At 45.2% G+C, this 21,006-nt stretch overlaps 1 protein-coding gene and 2 pseudogenes across 1 annotated transcript; all 3 read right to left on the reverse strand.

Moving 5' to 3' along the window:
* Window positions 1-2,443: 2,443 nt before the first annotated feature.
* Window positions 2,444-3,381, reverse strand: LOC120403432 (annotated as a pseudogene).
* Window positions 3,382-11,524: 8,143 nt separating this feature from the next.
* Window positions 11,525-12,469, reverse strand: LOC120403478 (olfactory receptor 1038-like). Its single transcript, XM_039534549.1, has one exon. It carries the CDS (start codon window positions 12,461-12,463, stop codon window positions 11,525-11,527), a length of 939 nt encoding a protein of 312 aa, XP_039390483.1. The 5' UTR covers window positions 12,464-12,469.
* A 5,597-nt stretch (window positions 12,470-18,066) lies between these two features.
* Window positions 18,067-19,004, reverse strand: LOC120403430 (annotated as a pseudogene).
* Between the last annotated feature and the right edge of the window lie 2,002 nt (window positions 19,005-21,006).

Here is a 21,006-nt window from a genome sequence, read left to right on the forward strand (position 1 = left end):
GGGAATTAGCTCAATTTCCAGCCCGGAGCACCCTCTGCAGGCCAGTGATCCGCCTGTCCTCTGGCCCTGAGTCCCTCCCTGGACCCTGCTGCCTCTGTTAACTGGGTCTCCCCCTCCCAGGGAAACCCCACCCACCTATCCCCACTTTGCCTCAGTATTGGCTACTGCCCATTCTTCATCTAGCCCCCGTTCACTGGGGCAGATTGTAGTATCAGCCACTCATCACAGGCAAAAGAGTTTGGATCTGCTGTCTTTGCCTACCCCTGGGCTGCCCTCTGCAACCCCGAGTACCTCTTGGCCTAATGCTAGGCCGCAGCCTGGGGCTTTCCAGGCAGGAGCTCCCCAGCGCCTCATCCTGTCCCCAGCCCTGCTCTACTTGAGGTACCTTGTCTAGCTCCCTGCAGCCAGGCCCTTCTCCCTCTACAGCCAGAGAGAGACCGTTTGGGCTCCTGGCTCATTGCCTCTTACCAGGGGCCAGCTGGGCCTGATTGGGACCTGACCACAGCTGGGCCTGCTTTCTCTCAATCAGCCCAGGCTTCTTGCCCCAGCCACAGCCCTCTCCTGGGCTGTTTTAAGCCCTGAAGGGCAGGAGCAGGGGACCACCCTGCTACAGAGTAAAACTGCAAAACAATGGGGGCGGGGGAAGGATAGGACAAGAACCGATGGACTTCATTTGTAGCAAGGGCAGTTTAGGTTGGACAATAGGAAAAACATCCCAAGAGTCAGGGTGGTTAAGCACTGGAATAACTTGCCCAGGAAGATTGTGGAATCTCCACTGTTGGAGATTTTTAATAGCAGGTTAGACAAACACCTGTCAGGGATCGTCTAGGGTAATACTTAATCCTGCCATGAGTGCAGGGGACTGGACTAGACGACCTCTCAAGGTCCCCTCCAGTCCTATGATTCTATGGTCTCAGAAGGAGCCCTGCACTGAGAGGAGGGGGGATGCCAGCCTGAGCAGTGGGCAGGGTGAGGGACATGCACCTGCCTAAACTTGACATTCAGCTCCACTGTACCCCCACCACATGCACAGACATGACTTGGTGGTACCTCTTTGTTTTTTCTCCCTTCACTTACAATGAGTTGCGGATGGAAGCAGTACCTGCTCAGAACCCTAAAATCAGACTAAGAGTTGAATCTTGCCCTGTTTGCTAACCACAACCACATTACCCTTAATACCTCTGGAGCTGCTTCCTGGGATGACTTTGAGATTTGTTCCCTGGAGCATCTTTTCTCCCAGGACAACAGGTGTGCACAGCACATGCAATTAATGTTGTGATCGTGTCTTTCCTTGTGGAAATGGAATACAGAGGGCCAGAGCACCAACTGGTCTGGATCGCAGTCTCACCCTTGAGGTCTTTTGAATATGATACAAAACTGAGGTGAATGTATTCCAATTCATGTGTTGGTCACCGCTCCATAAGTCTCTTTAAGTAATTTCCCATCATTGGGACATGAAAGTGTCTAGAAATGGGTGAATTTCTTTGGGACATAATAATTTATTGTGAAAAACAATGCAGTTGGGGTTGACCTGAAACTCTTCACAATGTGTTACAAAGTCTTCTAATAGCCTTTTCCCAAAACAATGTGTGTGGAGGGGAGCAAAGCAGCCACCGGTAGGAGGTGGTGATGCTCCATCTCTTTATAATTTTTTGCTCAATGGTTAGGGTGTTCACCTGTGAGGTGGGTGATCCTGGTTCAATTCCCCTTCTGTCCAGTGCTGGGCAAAGATGTGCACTTGAGTTTCCTGTATTTACAGAAAGCATCCCAGCCACTGAGTGATGTGCTATTCCAATCTGGGTTGCTCTTGATCTCTCCTTTCAAAGTTTTTCTACAGTGGATAATAAATTAAATAACCATTGGAACAAAGACATGAAGTTGGGCATCTCAGTGCCCCGAACTACCAGTCTATAGAGTCATTCTCTCTTTCTGGCCCTGTGATTCTTCCTGTATTTTATCCACAATGCAACAACTTCAGTGGAGAGAATGAGGCCATATCTACACTACTGGCTAAGTCGAGACTACTGCGATAGATGAAATGGTGTTGATTGAGCAGGTTTGGGGAGTATCAGGAGGGTGTGCAAAATCCCCTTTGGTTCAGCCATAGAAATAATAAAATTCATACTTGCAACTGCATAACAAAACAAAATTCACTACAAAACAGAGGGAGATAGATGTGATGCCCCCCTTTTGTTTCCCAATACAAATAGCTCTATGCTTTCAATGCACATCACAGGAATTTTGCTGGGGTAATACCCTAATAAAGCCCCGATCTTAGTTGGGGCCTGCAGGCTTTGTGGGAATACAAACAAGTTAATAATAAGAACAATACAATAATGAACAATACTATCACAGGCTTTACGATATTACCTTGCAATGGGCTGGGAATTGAATTCACCTGTTTCCACTCCCCATCACTAAACCAGTACAGAGTTAAACAGATTCAGGAATTGGTTAGGAGTTTATTCATTGCTCTCCTCAGGGCGTCCTTCACCTCCGTGTTCCTCAGGCTATAGATAAATGGGTTCAACATGGGGATCACCAGCGTGTAAAACACTGAGGCCACTTTGTCCGTGTCCATGGAATAGCTTAAGGTGGGACGTAAATACATGAAGAGAAGAGTGCAAAAAAACAGGACCACCGCGGTCAAGTGGAAAGAGCAGGTGGAGAAGGCTTTGCGCCGGCCCTCGGCAGAACGGATCTGCAGGATGGTGGAGGCGATATAGACATAGGAGAGAAGGACAGTCACAAGGCTGCTCACTCCAGTGCAGCACATGAACGCAAACATCAGAATCTCATTGATGTGGGTGTCAGAACAGGAGAGCGCCAGCAGAGGGGCGATGTCACAGAAGAAATGATTGATGATGTTGGAGCTGCAGAATGACAGCCAAAATATAAACACGTTTGTATCATTGAATCCACCAACCCCACAGTGTACACCCCGACCACCAGCTGTTTACAAAGTTGCCTGGACATCGTGACCGTGTAGAGCAGCGGGTTACAGATGGCCACATAACGGTCATACGCCATCAGGGCCAGCAAGAAGCACTCAACATCTGCAAAAATGACAGAGAGATACAGTTGCACAGCACAAGCAGTGTAAGAAATGCTTTTCCTCTCGGCTAAGAAATTCAGCAGCATCTTACGGGAAATTATCGAGGAATAGCAGACGTCACAGAAAGACAAACTACTGAGGAAAAAATACATGGGGGTGTGGAGTCGGGGGTCAATCGTGATTAACAAGATCATCACCCCATTCCCCATCAGGGTGATACCATAAATCAGTAGGAACACCCCAAAGAGGGGAACCTGCAACTCTGGACGATCTGTCAATCCTGAGAGAATGAACTCGGTTGCCTCCGAGTGATTTCCCTTTTTCATCTCCTCTGAACACAGATCAGGCAGCTACAGAGATGTGGGCAGGTGGATGGTGCGGGAAACCTGTCCCTTCTCTGTAATGAAGTAAGTGAAGATAAATGGAGATCAGTTTCTTAATGGACATCAGTACCTGCTCAGGGAAGGGCTTAATCCACAGAGCCAGATGTTCACAGCTGGTCATTCCAGGTGTTTGATAACATGCACACACAGTGCAAATACAATGACACGGAGGTTAATCATGCCCCACACACAAACAGTCGTATTCACTAATCCAAACAGAAAACAGTGACTTGTGAATCTGCTGTGAGAGAATCAATCTGAAGATATTATTCCTTAGCTAAAGAAGGGGTGAGAGTAAAGGAGTGTCAATCTTTCTGCTCTCTTTGGGCAAGGTGAGCTCTGTGGTTTGGCATGTTGCTTTGTGGTAAAGATGCTTACTCTGCTAATTAAGCTTTCTGGCATTTACTTTAGTCTGTATGAAAACCCAGAGAGAAAATGGAAAGCACTGGCTTCAGTGACTATTTAATTGCCAATTTTTTCCAAGCAAGGAGGTCGTTCCTTTAGCTGAAGGGGTAGGAGTTGAGGCTGAGGCTTTCAGTGCTGGAGGTCTTGAATTTAATACCTGCTGATCACCATGATGTATGTATGTGTGTGTGTGACTGTAATTCAGGATAATAGCACGTACCTGCTGAGAAGAGAGAGATGTGTTTGCGTTTCCCCAGCGACAGAAACTGCCAGTTTGGAGGATTTGGGAAGTTTTATACTAAGATGTGTGATCTGTGGGACATGATTCCTGTAGCAACTGGGAATACCTGAGCTCAGAGAGCCATAACACCTAATTAATGCATTCAGTGAACCAAAGACACCTTCGGTTTAATTCATGCCCTGGGGATTAATTTGGCCCACTCTTTCCTACTGCGTTGTTAAATGATGCAATTTCTACCAGAGTTACAGAGTATGAGGTTAGGGGTTTATTTCATCTTCCTGTTTTCAGTGCAAGCTGTGTACTGTGTAGAGCTGATCCACAAAGGGGTGTTGTTTGTGGAGACTGAAACCTTTTTGCTTGGAAATACCACAGGGGTGCATCAGATACCACACAGCACCAATCTCTTCTGTGGGCCAGGCTCCCAGCCTGGACCACATCCCCCATTATGCATGATGGTCTCTCCTCTTGCTGAACTGCCCTGGAACATCACCAGAGTCCAACAGCCATGGGTTAGAGAGGAGGGGAGTTTGGTATTTTGATGGGAAGCTTATAAAGTCTATTCTTTGGTATAATCCTTGAGGGAGGGGTTACAAAGAATGTACGCAAAGTCTTCGTTCCTTGAACACCAGTAGAAACAGCCAACAGCCAGAAATCTCTGTATTCAGAAACTCCCAAGTCTGTCACTCCAGGTCAGTGCCCAGGAAACACTATGCCCCTACTTCTTCTAGGACTCATACATATAACTCCTCCTCCTGGCTTCTCTGCCTCCTGTGACCTGGAGGTGCCTGGGGCAGTCATCAGTGAAAATGCCAAAGTCAGGGTGTGACAGATTTTTGTTAGCAATCTGCCTGGGGCCACAGTTGATGAGGCTGGGCCACAGGATTTTTTGGGGGGAGGAGATGACGAGGCACACCAAGGGTCTAAATTTTAAATCTTTATTGATAAAATAATAAAACAACAGCAGAGAGTGCTGGGAACGCTTTCACGTTACTCAGGGGAAGAAAGAAAACGTCAATGCCCCAAGCCCTAACCCACTTTCATACTTACACATGCACAACCCAGACTGGCCAAGTCTGGGTGTAAAGTGAGAAGGGTGGGGGGAAAGGTGAACCGTAGTGCTGTCCTGGGCCCAGGCCATCCAAAAACCCACTGGGCTCTCCAAATTGCTTCAGCTTTCAGAAGGGTTTTAAGTTCTGGCTCCTCAGGGTGGGGGTGGGGTGCTCTGTTCGGGAACTTCTGCTCCTGGTGCCCTTTCTGTCAGATTATACTGGTCTTCCATGTTTTTTTTTAAGCTTTCCCCAAACAACCAGTTTCAGGGCTGTAAAACAGTTCTTTGTTTGTTCCTGGCTGACCTTTGCCATTTTTCCCCCCGGCCCCTGCATTTTGTTTAACAATTTTTTTTACCGCTGGTTGGGGGGGGGATTAAACTTCCCCCCTTCTGTCTTGGCAGATAGCAGCTGGTCTCAGGCTAAAGTTAGCTTTTTATTTATAAACTAAGCTTCCTAGCTGCAGTGTTAAATTAACCCATTCTTTGCTCCCCTCCCGCCCCACTTGGCCTTTTGTACCTGCAAAAAAACTTTCACTCCCCACTCACACACCTTTAACACTCCCCAAACAGGTTTGCAATGCTAGCAACAGCATTAGCAATACACAATGCTAATCTGCCTTCCCAATGGACTCCCTAAGAAAGGGGGCCTTGGGGTGTAACAAGGGCAGGCTGCAAAAAGGAAGATATTCCCCAAACTGGTGGTTAACACTGAAGATCTCTGCAGCATCTCTGCAGATGCTATTACAAAATATCTCCAAGCATGCCAGCTTCCTCCTGATTCTTTTGTTAATTTTATTTATTTCCCGTAATTTATAGTCCGTGAAACAGAGTTTAGCAATAAAATTGCAAAGCAGTGGGTGAGAGGGGGAAGGTTAAGACAAGAACCGATGGACTTCAATTTCAGCAAGGGCAGTTTAGGCTGGACATTAGGAAAAAACATCCCAACAGTGAGAGTGGCTAAGCACTGGAATAACTTGCCCAGGAAGGTTGTGGAATCTCCACCACTGGAGATTTTTAAGAGCAGGTTAGACAAACACCTGTCGGGGATGGTCTAGATAATATTTGGTCCTGCCATGAGTGCAGGGGACTGGAATAGATGACCTCTCGAGGTCCCTCCTAGTCCTATGATCTCACAAAGAGCCTTTCACTGGGCGAACACCAGCCTGAGGACTGGGCAGGGCAAGGGACACACACCTCCCTATACTTGACATTCAGCTCCACTGTATCCCCCATCACACACATAGTGCCCACGGCACACCAAACACACACACACACACACACACACACAATACACAGTGCCCACTACACACACACACACAATACACAGTGTCCACTGCACACCAAACACACACACACAGAGTCCCCACTACACACACACAGCTGGACACTGAGCTTGGTCAGAATGCAGAATCATCTCTCCTGGGAAGCTGGGACAGCTCGAATATTTCCAGCTAGCCTGAACAAAAAGAACCGAAGGGGATTCTTCTTCCTTGGCATGCAGATAGGACTACTTTTCCCAACTGGTCTTTTCTATCAGTAGCTTCTCTTACGTCTGCTTTATGCTTAAAAATTAGATCAACCGAGCTCTGTGGCACAGGACTGAGAAACTTTTCATACCATGTTTGAGGCAGTTAGCTTGTACTGATCCTCAGTGTAATTCTTCCATTGACCTAGCTACTGCCTCTCGAAGATGTGGATTAATTACCTCAATGGAAAAACCCATTCCGGCAATGTGAAAAGCATCTACACTATGGCACTGCTGCATGCCATAGCTGAGTCAATGTAATGGCTTCAGCTTAGACATTCCCTGAATCAATGGGGGAGTTTTCCCCCTTCCTATTAAAGCTATTTTTCTCTCCTTGTCCAGTCACTCTTCTCCCTCCCTTGGTAAAGCTCTTTCCTTCTTTTGAAAGGTAAATAGGTTCAGAAAATTTGAAATTTCTCCTCTCAGGATAATTCCTTCCTTCCTCCCATGAACAGCTCATTGTCATTTCAATTAAAGGCTGAAGTGCTCTGAAACTGACTTGTTTGCCCATGACTTAGTGGCACCTCTTTGTTTTTCCTCCCTTCACTTACAGTGAGTTGAGAAGGACGGAAGCAGTACCTGCTCAGAACCCTAAAATCAGACTTAGAGTCGAATCTTTCCCTGTTTGCTAACCACACCAACGTTACCCTTAATACCTCTGGAGCTGCTTCCTTGGGTGGCAGAGGTTACATTTAGCTTTGATGAGTTTGAGATTTACTCTGCAGAGGATTATAGACTCATAGACTCATAGACTTTAAGGTCAGAAGGGACCATTATGATCATCTAGTCTGACCTGCTGCACAATGCAGGCCACAGAATCCCACCCATCCACTTCTAAAACAAACCCCTAGCCTATGTCTGAGTTATCAAAGTCCCCAAATTGCGGTTTGAAGACCTCAAGCTGCAGAGAATCCTCCAGAAAGTGACCCGTGCCCCATGCTGCAGAGGAAGGCGAAAAACCTCCAGGGCCTCTGCCAATCTGCCCTGGAGGAAAATTCCTTCCCGACCCCAAATATGGCGATCAGTTAAACCCTGAGCATGTGGGCAAGACTCACCAGCCAGCACCCAGGAAAGAATTCTCTGTAGTAACTCAGATCCCAACCCATCTAACATCCTATCACAGACCACTGGGCATACTTACCTGCTGATAATCAAAGATCAATTGCCAAATTAATTGCCAATATTAGGCTATCCCATCATGCCATCCCCTCCATAAATTTATCAAGCTTAGTCTTAAAGCCAGATATGTCTTTTGCCCCCACTACTCCCCATGGATCTTTGCTCCCAGGACAACAGATGAGCACAGCATATGCAATTAATGTTGTTGCCATGTCTCTCCTTGTGGAAATGGAACACAGAGGGACAGAGAATCAGCTGGCCTGGATAGCTGTCTCTCATGTGAGGTAATTTTAATATGGTACAAAACTGAGGTGAATGTATTCCACTTTATTTGTTGGTCACCTCTCCAAATGTCTCCTTAAGTAATTTCCCAGAGTTGGGACAAAAAGGTGTCTAGAAAATGATGAATTTCTTCTGGACTAATAATTTATTGTCAAAAATAAAATCATTTGTATTGACTCAAAACTATTCATAAATTTTTTATAAATAGTCCTAATAGCTTTGTCCCAAAACAATGCGTGGAGCGGGGGGAGGATTCAGGTGCCGGTCCTTCCCTTTGTAATTTTTAGCCCAATAGTTGGGGTGCTCACCTGTGTGGTGGGAGCTCCAGGTTCAGTTCCCACTTCTCTCCAGTGCTGGGCAAAGCCACGTGTGACACTGCACTCAAATGCTTTATGAAAATATGCTTCTGACTACGACATAACTGGAATATGCTTTATGCTAAGTGCCCCATGTAACATATCATTAGAGAGGTTGTAATCTACTAAGTGTGTTCATCCCATTTCTTTACATGGATTATTTCTATGTCTGGAGTTAGGAGAATAAGATATAAACATGTATCACTGATGTAGACATATTAAGTGGAGGTCATTAAGGGTGCTTCAGAATCAATGAACTGTGAATGGCTCTGTTTACCTGCAAGCCTTCCTGTGTTCCTGTGGGCCAACCCAGGAAGAATGTGACTAGATGGATCACAGTAACCCCCTTGGGGCTGCCAACTAATGTGCCAAGACTGCTTCTGCCCCTGCTTTACCTGCCAATTTGGGACTCCAGAACCCTGCCTGGTTGTGACAGACACACTTGCCTGCTACAAACACAGACCCAGGTCTGAACCATGTCTCACAAACTGCAGGCTTAACCGAAAACAGCTTAAAAAGTGTTCTTGTCTCTAACACTCAGAGGCCCAACTCCCAATGGGATCCAAACCCCAAATAAATCCGTTTTACTCTGTATGAAGCTTATTCAGGGTAAACTCTTGAATTTGTCACCCTCTATAACACTATAGATAGATTTACACAGCTGTTTCCCCCCCCCCCAGGTATTAATACATACTCTGGGTTAAATAATAAGTAAAAAGTGATTTTATTAAATACAGAAAGTAGGATTTAAGTGGTTCCAAGTAGTAAGAGACAGAACAAAGTGAATTATCAAGTAAAATAAAAAAAAACACGCAAGTCTATGCCTCATACAGTAAGAAAACTGAATATAGATAAAATCCCACCCTCAGACAGTGGTGAGCTGGAGCGGGTTCCCACCAGTTCCCAAGAACCGGTTGCTAAAATTAGACCACCATGGAGAACCGGTTGTTAAAGGGCCAGTGGGTGGGCAAAGAACTCCAGTCCGTGGGCTGGACCATCCTGTTGCTCCCAGGATCCCCAGCTGGGGAGGCTGAGGTTCCCCTGGTCCCTCCCCCATTTCTCCCCCAGCTGCAGCGGGACCAGCTGCCGGCACCAGCTGGGCGGCTCAGCTGAGCTCCTTAGTCGTCCTGCTGCTTTGAGCTGCAGGCAAGGTAAGCGGGGGGGGGGGGCTGCAAGCTCTAGGGCCGCTGGCGGGGAGCAATTTTCCCCAGGCCCTGCAGGGTCCCCCGGTCCCACGAGTATGTCTTCCCCCGCCCCGGCCCCTCCCCCACTCCCCGCCCTTAAATCAGAAAATTTATTAGAAACCGGTTATTAAGATTTTGACAGCTCATCACTGCCCTCAGAGGTGACCCAGTAAGCTTCCTTTTACAGACTAGTCTCCTTCTAGTCTGAGTCCAGAAATCACTCACACCCCCTGTGGTTACTGTCCTTTATTCCAGTTTCTTTAAGGTATCCTTTGGAGTGGACACCCCTCCCTGCGTAGCATCCCAGCGACAAAATGGAGTTTTGGACTCACATGTCCAGGCATGACTGAGTTCCTTACCAGCCAAGCCACATTCCTGGGAAAGCTCAGATGTGGATTGGAATCTCCAAGTTTATTGTTGGCTTAAGTGGTTCTTGATTGAGAATAGTCTTTTCTTACGCAGCTGTCCAACTGCTTCACTGAGGGTATTTAAAATTAAACAAGTACCTAGCCAATATTCGTAACTTTGAATACAAAAAAGATACAGGCATACAAATAGGAGGAATGTATTCAGTAGATCATAACCTTTGCCAACATATGTTACATGGCATATCTAGCATAAAACATATTCCAGTCATGTCATATTTATATTCATAAGCATATTTCCATAAAGACTTATGGGGTGTGTCAGACTGGTGTCTTATAGTGACATGTGACCATGTCAGCTGATACTGGAATCCATCTTGAAGCTGGTACTTTTCTAGAGGGGGTTGGAATTCCAAACAAAGGGATGTTCTATATGAAGTGTGGAAGGCAAACAATGAGTGTCTTCAGCTGGCTTAAGAGACGACCTCCCCATCCCACGGTGATACCTGCAAGCACCTGGAAACAAAAGGACTGTAACCACAGGGGTACGGGAGGACAGACTGGACCCAGGTCAGAAAAGGCATCGGACCTGAGAAGGATTTTACCTGAAGTAACAACGGGAGTGAGAAGTTAACATTTATAACTGATTTCTGAGTGTATTAAGCGTAGCCTGGCTTTTTTTGTTTTATGTAGCTTTGTGACTTACTTTGTTCTGTCTGTTACTACTTAAAACAACTTAAATCCTACTTTTTATACTTAATAAAATCACTTTTGTTTATTTATAAACTCAGTGTAAGTAATTGTTACCTGGGAGGGAGGGGCAAACAGCTGTGCATATCTCTCTTGCAGTGATATAGAGGGGGAACATTTATCATTTTACCCTGTATACACTTTATACAGAGTAAAACGGATTTGCTTGGGATTTAGATCCCATTGGGAGCTGGGTGTCTGCATGCTGGAGACAGGGATAATGCTGAGGTGGTGTCAGTCTAGATCTGCAGTTTGGGGTGTGTGGCCCTGACCCTTTGGCTGCGTTGCAGCATGCTAGCGTGTCTGCCTCAACAAGGCAGGGTTCTGGAGGCCCAGACTGCCGGGGAAAACAGGATCAGAAGTAATTTCAGCACATCAGGTGACAATCCCAATAGGGGTCTCTGTGACCACACCTGTCACACTATGCACATGGATATGCCCCTGAATGATGTGCTATTCCAGTATGGGTTCCTCTTAATCTCTCCTTTCAAAGTTGATCTGCGGTGGATAACTAATTCAATAACCATTGGAAGAGACATGAAGTAGAGCATCTCACACTCCAAGTGGATGCCCCTAGCCACAAGTTCATAAATCATTCTCTCTTTCTGAACCTCTGATTCTTCCCGTGATGTGTACACTGATCTAAGTTGGGCCCTGCAAACCTTTTTGGAATACAAACAAATTAATAATAATAACAATACAATAATGAACAATACTACCATGGGCTCTGCAAAATTACATTGCAATGGGCTGGGAATTGAATTCCCTGTTTCCACTCCCCATCACTAAACCAGTACAGAGTTAAACAGATTCAGGAATTGGTTAGGAGTTTATTCATTGCTCTCCTCAGTGCGTCCTTCACCTCCGTGTTCCTCAGGCTGTAGATGAGGGGGTTCAACATAGGGATCACCAGCGTGTAAAACACTGAGGCCACTTTGTCTGTGTCCATGGAATAGCTGGAGGTGGGACGTAAATACATGAAGAGGAGGGTGCCAAAAAGAAGGACCACAGCAGTCAAGTGGAAAGAGCAGGTGGAGAAGGTTTTGCTCCGGCCCTCGGCAGAGCGGATCTGCAGGATGGTGGAGGTGATATAGACATAGGAGAGGAGGACAGGCACAAGGCTGCTCACTGTAATGCAGCATGTGAAAGCAAACAACAAAATCTCATTGATGCGGGTGTCAGAACACGAGAGCGCCAGCAGTGGGGGGATGTCACAGAAGAAATGATTGATGATGTTGGAGCTGCAGAATGACAGCCGAAATGTAAAACACGTGTGTATCATTGAATCCATAAACCCCACAGTGTACACCAAAGCCACCAGCTGTTTACAAAGCTGCCTGGACATGGTGACCGTATAGAGCAGCGGGTTACAGATGGCCACATAACGGTCATACGCCATCACAGCCAGCAAGAGGCACTCAACGTCTGCAAAAGAGACAAAGAGATACAGTTGCACAGCACAGGCAGTGTAAGAAATGGTTTTCCTCTCGGCTAAGAAATTCAGCAGCATCTTAGGGGAAATTGTCGAGGAATAGCAGAGGTCACAGAAAGACAAACTACTAAGGAAAAAGTACATGGGGGTGTGGAGTCGGGGATCAATCATGATTAACAAGATCATCCCCCCATTCCCCACCAGGGTGATACAATAAATCACTAGGAACACCCCAAACAGGGGAACCTGCAGCTCTGGACGATCTGTCAGTCCTGAGAGAATGAACTCGGTTGCCTCCGAGTGATTTCCCTTTTCCATCTCCTCTGAACAGAGATCAGGCAGCTACAGATATGTGGGCAGGTGGATGGTGCAGAAAACCTGTCCCTTCTCTGTAATGAAGTAAGTGAAGATAAATGGAGATCAGTTTCTTAATGGACATCTGTAGCTGCTCAGGGAAGGGCTTAGTTGACAGAGCCAGATGTTCACACCTGGTCATTCCAGATGTTTGATACAACGTACATGCTGTGGAAATACAATCACACACAGGTTAATCATGCCCCCCCCGACACTCCCGTTCACTAATCCGAACAGAAAACAGTGAGAGAATCAATCTGAAGAGATTATTTCTTAGCTAAAGAAGGGGTGAGAGGAAAGGAGTATCAATCTTTCCACCCTCTTTGGGCAAAGGGAGCTCTGTGGCTTGCAATGCCAGTTTGGGATAAAGTTGCTTACTGTGCTGATTAAGCTTTTAGGCCTTTAGTTTAGCCTGTATGAAAACACAATGGAAGGCACTGGCTTCAGTGACTATGTAATTGCCTATTTTTATCACCCCAGGAGGTTGTTCCTTTCGCTGAAGGGGTAGAGTTGAGACTGAGGCTTTAATGCAGGAGATCTTGAATTTAATACCTGCTGATCACCATGATGTATGTATGAGTGTGTGTGACTGTAATTCAGGATAATAGCACGTACCTGCTGAGAAGAGAGAGATGTGGTGGTGTTTCCCCAGCGACAGAAACTGCCAGTTTGGAGGATTCGGGAAGTTTTATACTGAGATGTATGATCTGTGGGACATGATTCCTGGAGCAAGTGGGAATACCTGAGCTCAGAGAGCCATAACACCTAATTAATGCATTCAGTGAACCAAAGACACCTTCAGTTTAATTCATGCCCTGGGGATTAATTTGGCCCACTCTTTCCTACTGTGTTATTAAATGATGCATTTTCTACCAGAGTTACAGAGTATGAGGTTAGGGGTGTATTTCATCTTCCTGTTTTCAGAGCAAGCCGTGTACTGTGTAGAGCTGATCCACAAAGGGGTGTTGTTTGTGGAGACTGAATCTTTTTGCTTGGAAATACCACGGGGTTGCATCAGATACCACACAGCACCAATCTCTTCTATGGGCCAGGCTCCCAGGCTGGATCACATCCCCCATGATGCATGATTGTCTCTCCTCTTGCTGAACTGCCCTGGAACATCACCAGAGTCCCACAGCCATAGTTTAGAGAGGAGGGGAGTTTGGTATTTTGATGGGAAACTTATAATTTCGAGGTAAAAGAGAATTTCATGGAAAAAATAGTTGAATGGAAAATCCAATTTCCCATGAAAAACACATCTCATAAAAAAATTTCAACAAATTTGGAATCAAAGGAACAGAAAGTTAGATACAGGTGAAATGTACTAATTGTTTCCAGCTGTAACTGATATCTTGTCAGTCATTCCTAGTTTCAGAATCACCTCATTGTCCCGGCCCCAATAAGTGGAATGTAAAACCTGTAAGAGTACTCCAGATTATCTATCTTTTTATAGTACCCTTTGATGATGCTGGTTCTGGCGGGACCCAACTGAGAGTCTCAATTCAGGACCAATTGCTTAAACAGGGCAGTTAGAGCCCAAGGCTGGGGTTTCTCCACCTATAAGGCAAACCAAACCAGCCAGACAAAGAGGAATTTGATTTCATCCCACTGGCTAACCACAAGTCACACAAGCAATTTCCTTTTACTCTCCAGTCTCCCAGTATCACCACCAGTGCCACTCGTCCTGTGGATGAATGGTTATGAAAACAAGTACCCCAATAAAAGAAAATGGTTCTCTCGATCCCAAAAAATCAAGCCCCAGACCCAGGTCAATATACACATCAGATCTTACCCACAAATCATGTTGTTGCCAATCCTTTAGAATTTAAAATCTAAAGGTTTATTCATAAAAAAAAGATATAGATGAGAGCTAGAATTGGTTAAATGGAATCAAATACATACAGTAATGGCAAAGTTCTTAGTTTAGGCTTGTAGCAGTGATAGAGTAAACTGCAGGTTCAAATCAAGTCTCTGGAGAACATCCATAGCTGAGATGGGTCATTCAATCCTTTGTTCAGAGCTTCAGTTTGTAGCAAAGTTTCTCTAGAGGTAAAAAGCAGGATTGAAGACAAAATGGAGACGAGGCATCAGCCTTTTTTAGGCTTTTCCCAGGTGTAAGAACACACCTCTGTTCTTACTGTGGGAAATTATAGCAAAATGGAGTCTGGAGTCACATGGGCAAGTCCCTGCATACTTTGCTGAGTTACAAGGGTCAATTGTGTAGCTGATGGTCCTTAATGGGTCATCAAGCAGGCTAGGCAGAGCTAACACCAACTTGTCTGGGATGTTTCCCAGAAGCAGAGCACAAATTTGAAATACAGACAGTATTGAGCCAATACTCATAACTTCAACTACAAAATGATACATACAGACAGCATAATCATAACCAGCAACCCATAACCTGGTTTTAGACACCTTATATGACCCCCTTTACATAAGATTTGGTGCCACTACAGGACCTTGGTTGCAACCATGTTCTGTATGGTCCCAGATTATATGAATAACATCACACACGCCAATCACCATGGTATTCTATGTCCTTCCCTTGTTAGCTCACTTCCCAAAGTAGGAAGGATAGGTTTACTCATTGTGCTTGATGGAGATGACATGATGACCAGAGGAGCTCAGGAGGACACCACAGCATGCTACTGATTTCTGCAGTTCACAAAACTATCCCTCTTGCATGCATATTAACTGCACACAGAGCTCAGCTTTAAGATGCTAAATAAAGCTATGAGTCAATGAGAAATAGTCATGCTCTCATCGTAAATATTAATACAATATTTTTGATTATATACAGTAACTCTCCACTTAACATCCTCTCGCTTAACATTGTTTCGATCTTACTTTCCTGATCCATTACAGAACCTGCTCATTTAAAATTGTGCAATGCTACGCTATAACACTGTTTGGCTGCTTGCTTTGTCCACAGCTGGCAGCCCCCGTATCAGCTCCCATACACCCCCCCACAGCGCCTTCCGCTGGCAGACCCCACAGATCAGCGCCTTCACCCTGCTCCCCCCACCTCGCCCACGACAATCAGCTGGATTGCGGTGTTTAGGAGGCAGGGGAGGGAGGGGTTGGAGCAAGGACACTGCGTGTGGAGTAAAGTGGGGGAGGTGCAGGAGAGAAGAGGCAGGTTAAGGGTAGAGTTTTGAGGGAAGAGGTGGAATGGGCAGGCCGAGTGTTGAGCTCCCCGCCCCTGGGGCATCACAGTAGGGGAAGTGCCACTGGGCTGTGCCTGTGTGGGGTTAGGCAGGAGCACCTCCCATTGCTTCATACTCAGCAATGATGATCGTAGTATTAAACTGTCCCTGCCAATTTGGGACTCCAGAACCCTGCCTGGTTGTGCCAGACACACTTGCCTGCTACAAACACAGACCCAAGTCTGAACCATGTCTCACAAACTGCAGGCTTTACTGAAAGCAGCTTAAAAAGTGTTCTTGTCTCTAACACTCAGATGCCCAACTCCCAATGGGATCCAAACCCCAAATAAATCCGTTTTACTCTGTATAAAGCGTATACAGGGTAAACTCTTGAATTTGTCGCCCTCTATAACACTTATAGATAGATTTACACAGCTGTTCCCCCCCTCCAGGTATTAATACATACTCTGGGTTAAATAATAAGTAAAAAGTTATTTTTATTAAATACAGAAAGTAGGATTTAAGTGGTTCCAAGTAGTAACAGACAGAACAAAGTGAATTACCAAGCGAAATAAAATAGAACATGCAAGTCTATGCCTCATACAGTAAGAAAACTGAATATAGATAAAACCTCACCCTCAGAGGTGACCCAGTAAGCTTCCTTTTACAGACAAGTCTCCTTCTAGTCTGGGTCCAGCAATCACTCACACCCCCTGTGGTTACTGTCCTTTATTCCAGTTTCTTTAAGGTATCCTTGGGGTGGACACCCCTCCCTGTCCCTGTGTAGAATCCCTTCTACAAAATGGAGTTTGGAGTCACATGGGCAAGTCAAATGTCCACGCATCACTGAGTTCGTTACCAGCCAAGCCACAATCCTGGGAAAGCTCAGATGTGGATTGGCATCTCCAATTAATTGTTGGCTTAAGTGGTTCTTGATTGGGCACTTACAGAGAATAGTCTTTTTTCATGAAGCTGTCCAACTGCTTCACTGAGGGTATTTAAAATTAAGCAAGTACATAGCCAATATTCATAACTTTGAATACAAAAATGATACATTCATACAAATCGGAGGAATGTATTCAATAGATCATAACATTTGTTGACATATGTTACATGGCATATCTAGCATAAAACATATTCCAGTCATGTCATATTTATATTCATAAGCATATTTCCATAAATACTTATCGGGTGCATCAGACTGGCATGTCACCAGATAGTGAAATCCATCTTGAAGCTGGTACTTTTCTAGAGGGGGTTGGAATTCCAAACAAAGGGATGTTCTATATGAAGTGGGGAAGGCAAACAATGAGTGTCTTCAGCTGGCTTAAGAGATGACCTCCCCATCCCACAGAGATACCTGCAAGCACCTGGAAACAAAAGGACTGTAGCCACAGGGGTGGGTGAGAACAGGCTGGATCCAGGTCAGAAAAGGCATCAGACCTGAGAAGGATTTTACCTGAAGTAACAACGGGAGTGAGAAGTTAACATTTGTAACTGATTTCTGAGTGTATTAAGCTTAGTCTTGCGTGTTTTGTTTTATTTAGCTTTGTGACTTACTTTGTTCTGTGTGTTAACGACTTAAAACCACTTAAATCCTACTTTTTATACGTAAAAAAATCACTTTTTTAATTTGTAAACTCAGTGTAAGTAATTGTTACAGGGTGCGGGAGGGAGGGAAGAGTAATGTACATCTCTCTTGCAGTGATATAGAGGGTGAACATTTATCATTTTACCCTGTACAAGCTTTATACAGAGTAAAACAGATTTGTTTGGGGTATAGATCCCATTGGGAGCTGGGTGTCTGCATGCTGGAGACAGGTATAATGCTGAGGTGGTTTCAGTCTGGATCTGCAGTTTCGGGTGTGAGGCCCTGACCCTTTGGCTGCGTTGCAGCTGGCTAGCACATCTGGCTCAACAAGGCAGGATTCTGGAGGCCCAGGCTGGCAGGGAAAACAGGATCAGAGGTAATTTCAGCATAACAGGTGACAGTCCCAATAGGGGTCTCTGTGACCAAACCTGTCACACTATGCACATGGATATGCCCCTGAATGATGTGCTATTCCAGTCTGGGTTCCTCTCACTCTCTCCTTTCAAAGTTGTTCTAACGGGGATAATTAATTCAATAACCACTGGAACAGAGACGTGAAGTTGAGCATCTCACACTCTAGGTGGGTGCCTCCAGCCACGAGCTTATAAAATCATTCTCTCTTTCTGGACCTGTGATTCTTCCCATGATTTGTCCACTGATCTCAGTTGGGCCCTGCAGACCTTGTTGGAATGCAAACAAATGTATAATAATAACAATACAATAATGAACAATACGACCACGGGCTCTGCAAAATTACATTGCAATGGGCTGGGAATTGAATTCATCTGTTTCCGCTCCCCATCACTAACCCATTACAGAGTTAAACAGGTTCAAAAATTGGTTAGGAGTTTATTCATTGCTCTCCTCAGGGCGTCCTTCACCTCCGTGTTCCTCAGGCTGTAGATGAGGGGGTTCAACATGGGGATCACCAGCGTGTAAAATAATGAGGCCACTTTATCCGTGTCCATGGAATAGCTGGAGGTGGGACGTAAATACATGAAGAGGAGGGTGCCAAAAAGAAGGACCACAGCAGTCAAGTGGAAAGTGCAGGTGGAGAAGGCTTTGCGCCGGCCCTCGGTGGAGCTGATCTCCAGGATGGTGGAGGTGATATAGACATAGGAGAGGAGGACAGTTACAAGGCTGCTCACTATAATGCAGCTCGTGAAAGCAAACATCACAATCTCATTGATGTGGGTGTCGTAACACGAGAGCGCCAGCAGTGGAGGGATGTCACAGAAGAAATGATTGATGATGTTGGAGCTGCAGAATGACAGCCGAAATGTAAAAAACGTGCTTATCATTGAATTCACCAACCCCACAGCGTACACCCCAGCCACCAGCTGCTTACAAAGCTGCCTGGACATGGTGACCGTATAGTGCAGCGGGTTACAGATGGCCACATAACGGTCATATGCCATCACAGATAGCAAGAGGCACTCAACATCAGTAAAAGCGTCCGAGAGATACATTTGCACAGTGCAGGCAGAGTAAGAAATGCTTTTCCTGTCCGCTAAGAAATTCAGCAGCATCTTAGGGCAAATTGTTGAGGAATAGCAGAGGTCACAAAAAAACAAATTACTGAGGAAAAAGTACATGGGGGTGTGGAGTCGGGGATCAATCATGATTAACAAGATCATCCCCCCATTCCCCACCAGGGTGATACCATAAAACAGTAGCAACAACCAAAACAGAGGACCTGCAGTTCCTGAAGATCTGTCAGTCCTGAGAGAATGAACTCAGTCACCTCCGAGTGATTTCCCTTTTCCATATCCTCTGAACACAGATCAGGCAGCTACAGAGATGTGGGCAGGTGCATGGTGCAGAAAACCTGTCCCTTCTTTGTAATGAAGTAAGTGAAGATAAATGGAGATCAGTTTCTTAATGGACATCAGTATCCGCTCAGGGAAGGGCTTAGTCCACAGACCCAGATGTTCACAGCTGGTCATTCCAGTTGTTCAATAAAATAGAAACTGCGTAAATACAATGACACACAGGTTAATCATGCCCCACACATGAACACTCCTGTTCACTAATCCAAGCAGCAAACAGCGGCTTCTGACTCTGCTGCAAGAGAATCATGGTGAAAATTGTTTCACTGTGAGGAGATTATATGTAAGCTCAAAAAGGAACAGCAAAGAATCCTGTGGCACCTTATAGACTAAAGATGTTTTGCAGTCTATAAGGTGCCACAGGATTCTTTGCTGTTTCTACAGAACCAGACTAACACGGCTACCCCTCTGATACTCAAAAAGGAGTGAGAGTAGAGGAGTGTCAATCTTTCTATCTTCTTTGGGCAAAGGGAGCTCTGTGGCTTGGCATGTTAGTTTGGGGTAAAGTTGCTTACTCTGCTAATTAAGCTTTTTGGCATTTACTTTAGCCTTTATGAAAAGCCAGAGACACAATGGAAAGCACTGGCTTCAGTGACGATGTAATTGCCTATATTTTCCAAGCAAGGAGGTCGCTCCTTTAGCTGAAGGGGTAGGAGTTGGGGGTGAGGCTTTTAGTGCTGGAGGTCTTCAATTCAATATCTGTTGATCCCCATGGTGTCTGTTTGTGTGTGTGACTGTAATTCAGGACAATAGCACGTACCTGCTGAGAAGAGAGAGAGGGATGTGTTGGTGTTTCCCCATTGACAGAAACTGCCAGTTTGAAGCATTTGGGAAGTTTTATAGTGAGATGTGTGATCTATGGGACATGATCCCTGAAGCAAGTGGGAATACCTGAGCTCAGAGAGCCATAACACCTAATTAATACATTCAGTGAACCAAAGCCACCTTGATGTAATTGGTGCCCTGGGGATTAATTTGGCCCACTCTTTTCTACCGTGTTATTAAATGATGCAATTTGTACCCTAGTTACAGAGTATGAGGCTAGAGGTATATTTCATCCTGATGTTTTCAGTACAAGCCGGGTACTGTGTAGAGCTGATCCACAGAGCGGGTTTGTGTGTGGAGACCGAAATCTTTTTGTTAAAAACTTCATATTTCATGTCAGAAATGCCACATGGGTGCATGAGATACCACACACTACGAATCTCTTCCATGTTACAGGCTCCCAGGCTATACTACATCCCTAATGATGTGTGATGGTCTCTCCTCTTCCTGAACTGCCCTGGATCATCACCAGAGTCTCACAGCCACAGTTTAGGGAGGAGGGGAGTTTGGAATTTTGATGGAAAGCTGATAATTTCCAGGGAAAAGATAATTTCATGGAAAAAATAGTTGAATGGAAAATCCAATTTTCCATCAAAAAAACTTCTCAAGAAAAATTTTCAACTAGCCTTAGCAACAAATTTGGAATCAAAGGAACAGAAAGTTAGATGCAGGTGAAACATACTAATTGTTTGCAGCTGTAACTGATGTCTTCTCAGTCATTCCTGGTTTCAGAATCACCTCGTTGTCCCGGCCCCAATAGATGGAATGTAAAACCTGTAAGATATGTAATAGTATCCCAGATTATCTAGCTCTTTGTAGCATGCCAATCACCATGGTGTGCTTTGTCCTTCTCTTGCTAGGTTATTCCCCAAAGTAGGAAAGATAGGTTCTCTCATTTTGCTTGATGGAGACCACATGATGACCAGAGGAGCTCAGGAGGAGATCACAGCATGCTACAGACTTCTGCAGTTCACAAACTATCCCTCTTGCATGCATATTATCTGCACACAGAGCTCAGCTTTAAGGTGCTAAATAAAGCTCTGAGTCAATTAGAAATAGTCATGCTCTCATCGTAAATATTAATACAATATTTTTGATAATGTACAGTAACTCTCC

Source organism: Mauremys reevesii, linkage group 4, assembly GCF_016161935.1.
Source record: "Mauremys reevesii isolate NIE-2019 linkage group 4, ASM1616193v1, whole genome shotgun sequence".
NCBI lineage: Eukaryota > Metazoa > Chordata > Testudines > Geoemydidae > Mauremys > Mauremys reevesii.

What these genes read in the sequence shown, in the direction of transcription:
- LOC120403478 (XM_039534549.1), bottom strand. Translation starts at nt 12,463, where the DNA reads ATGGAAAAGGGAAATCACTCGGAGGCAACCGAGTTCATTCTCTCAGGA.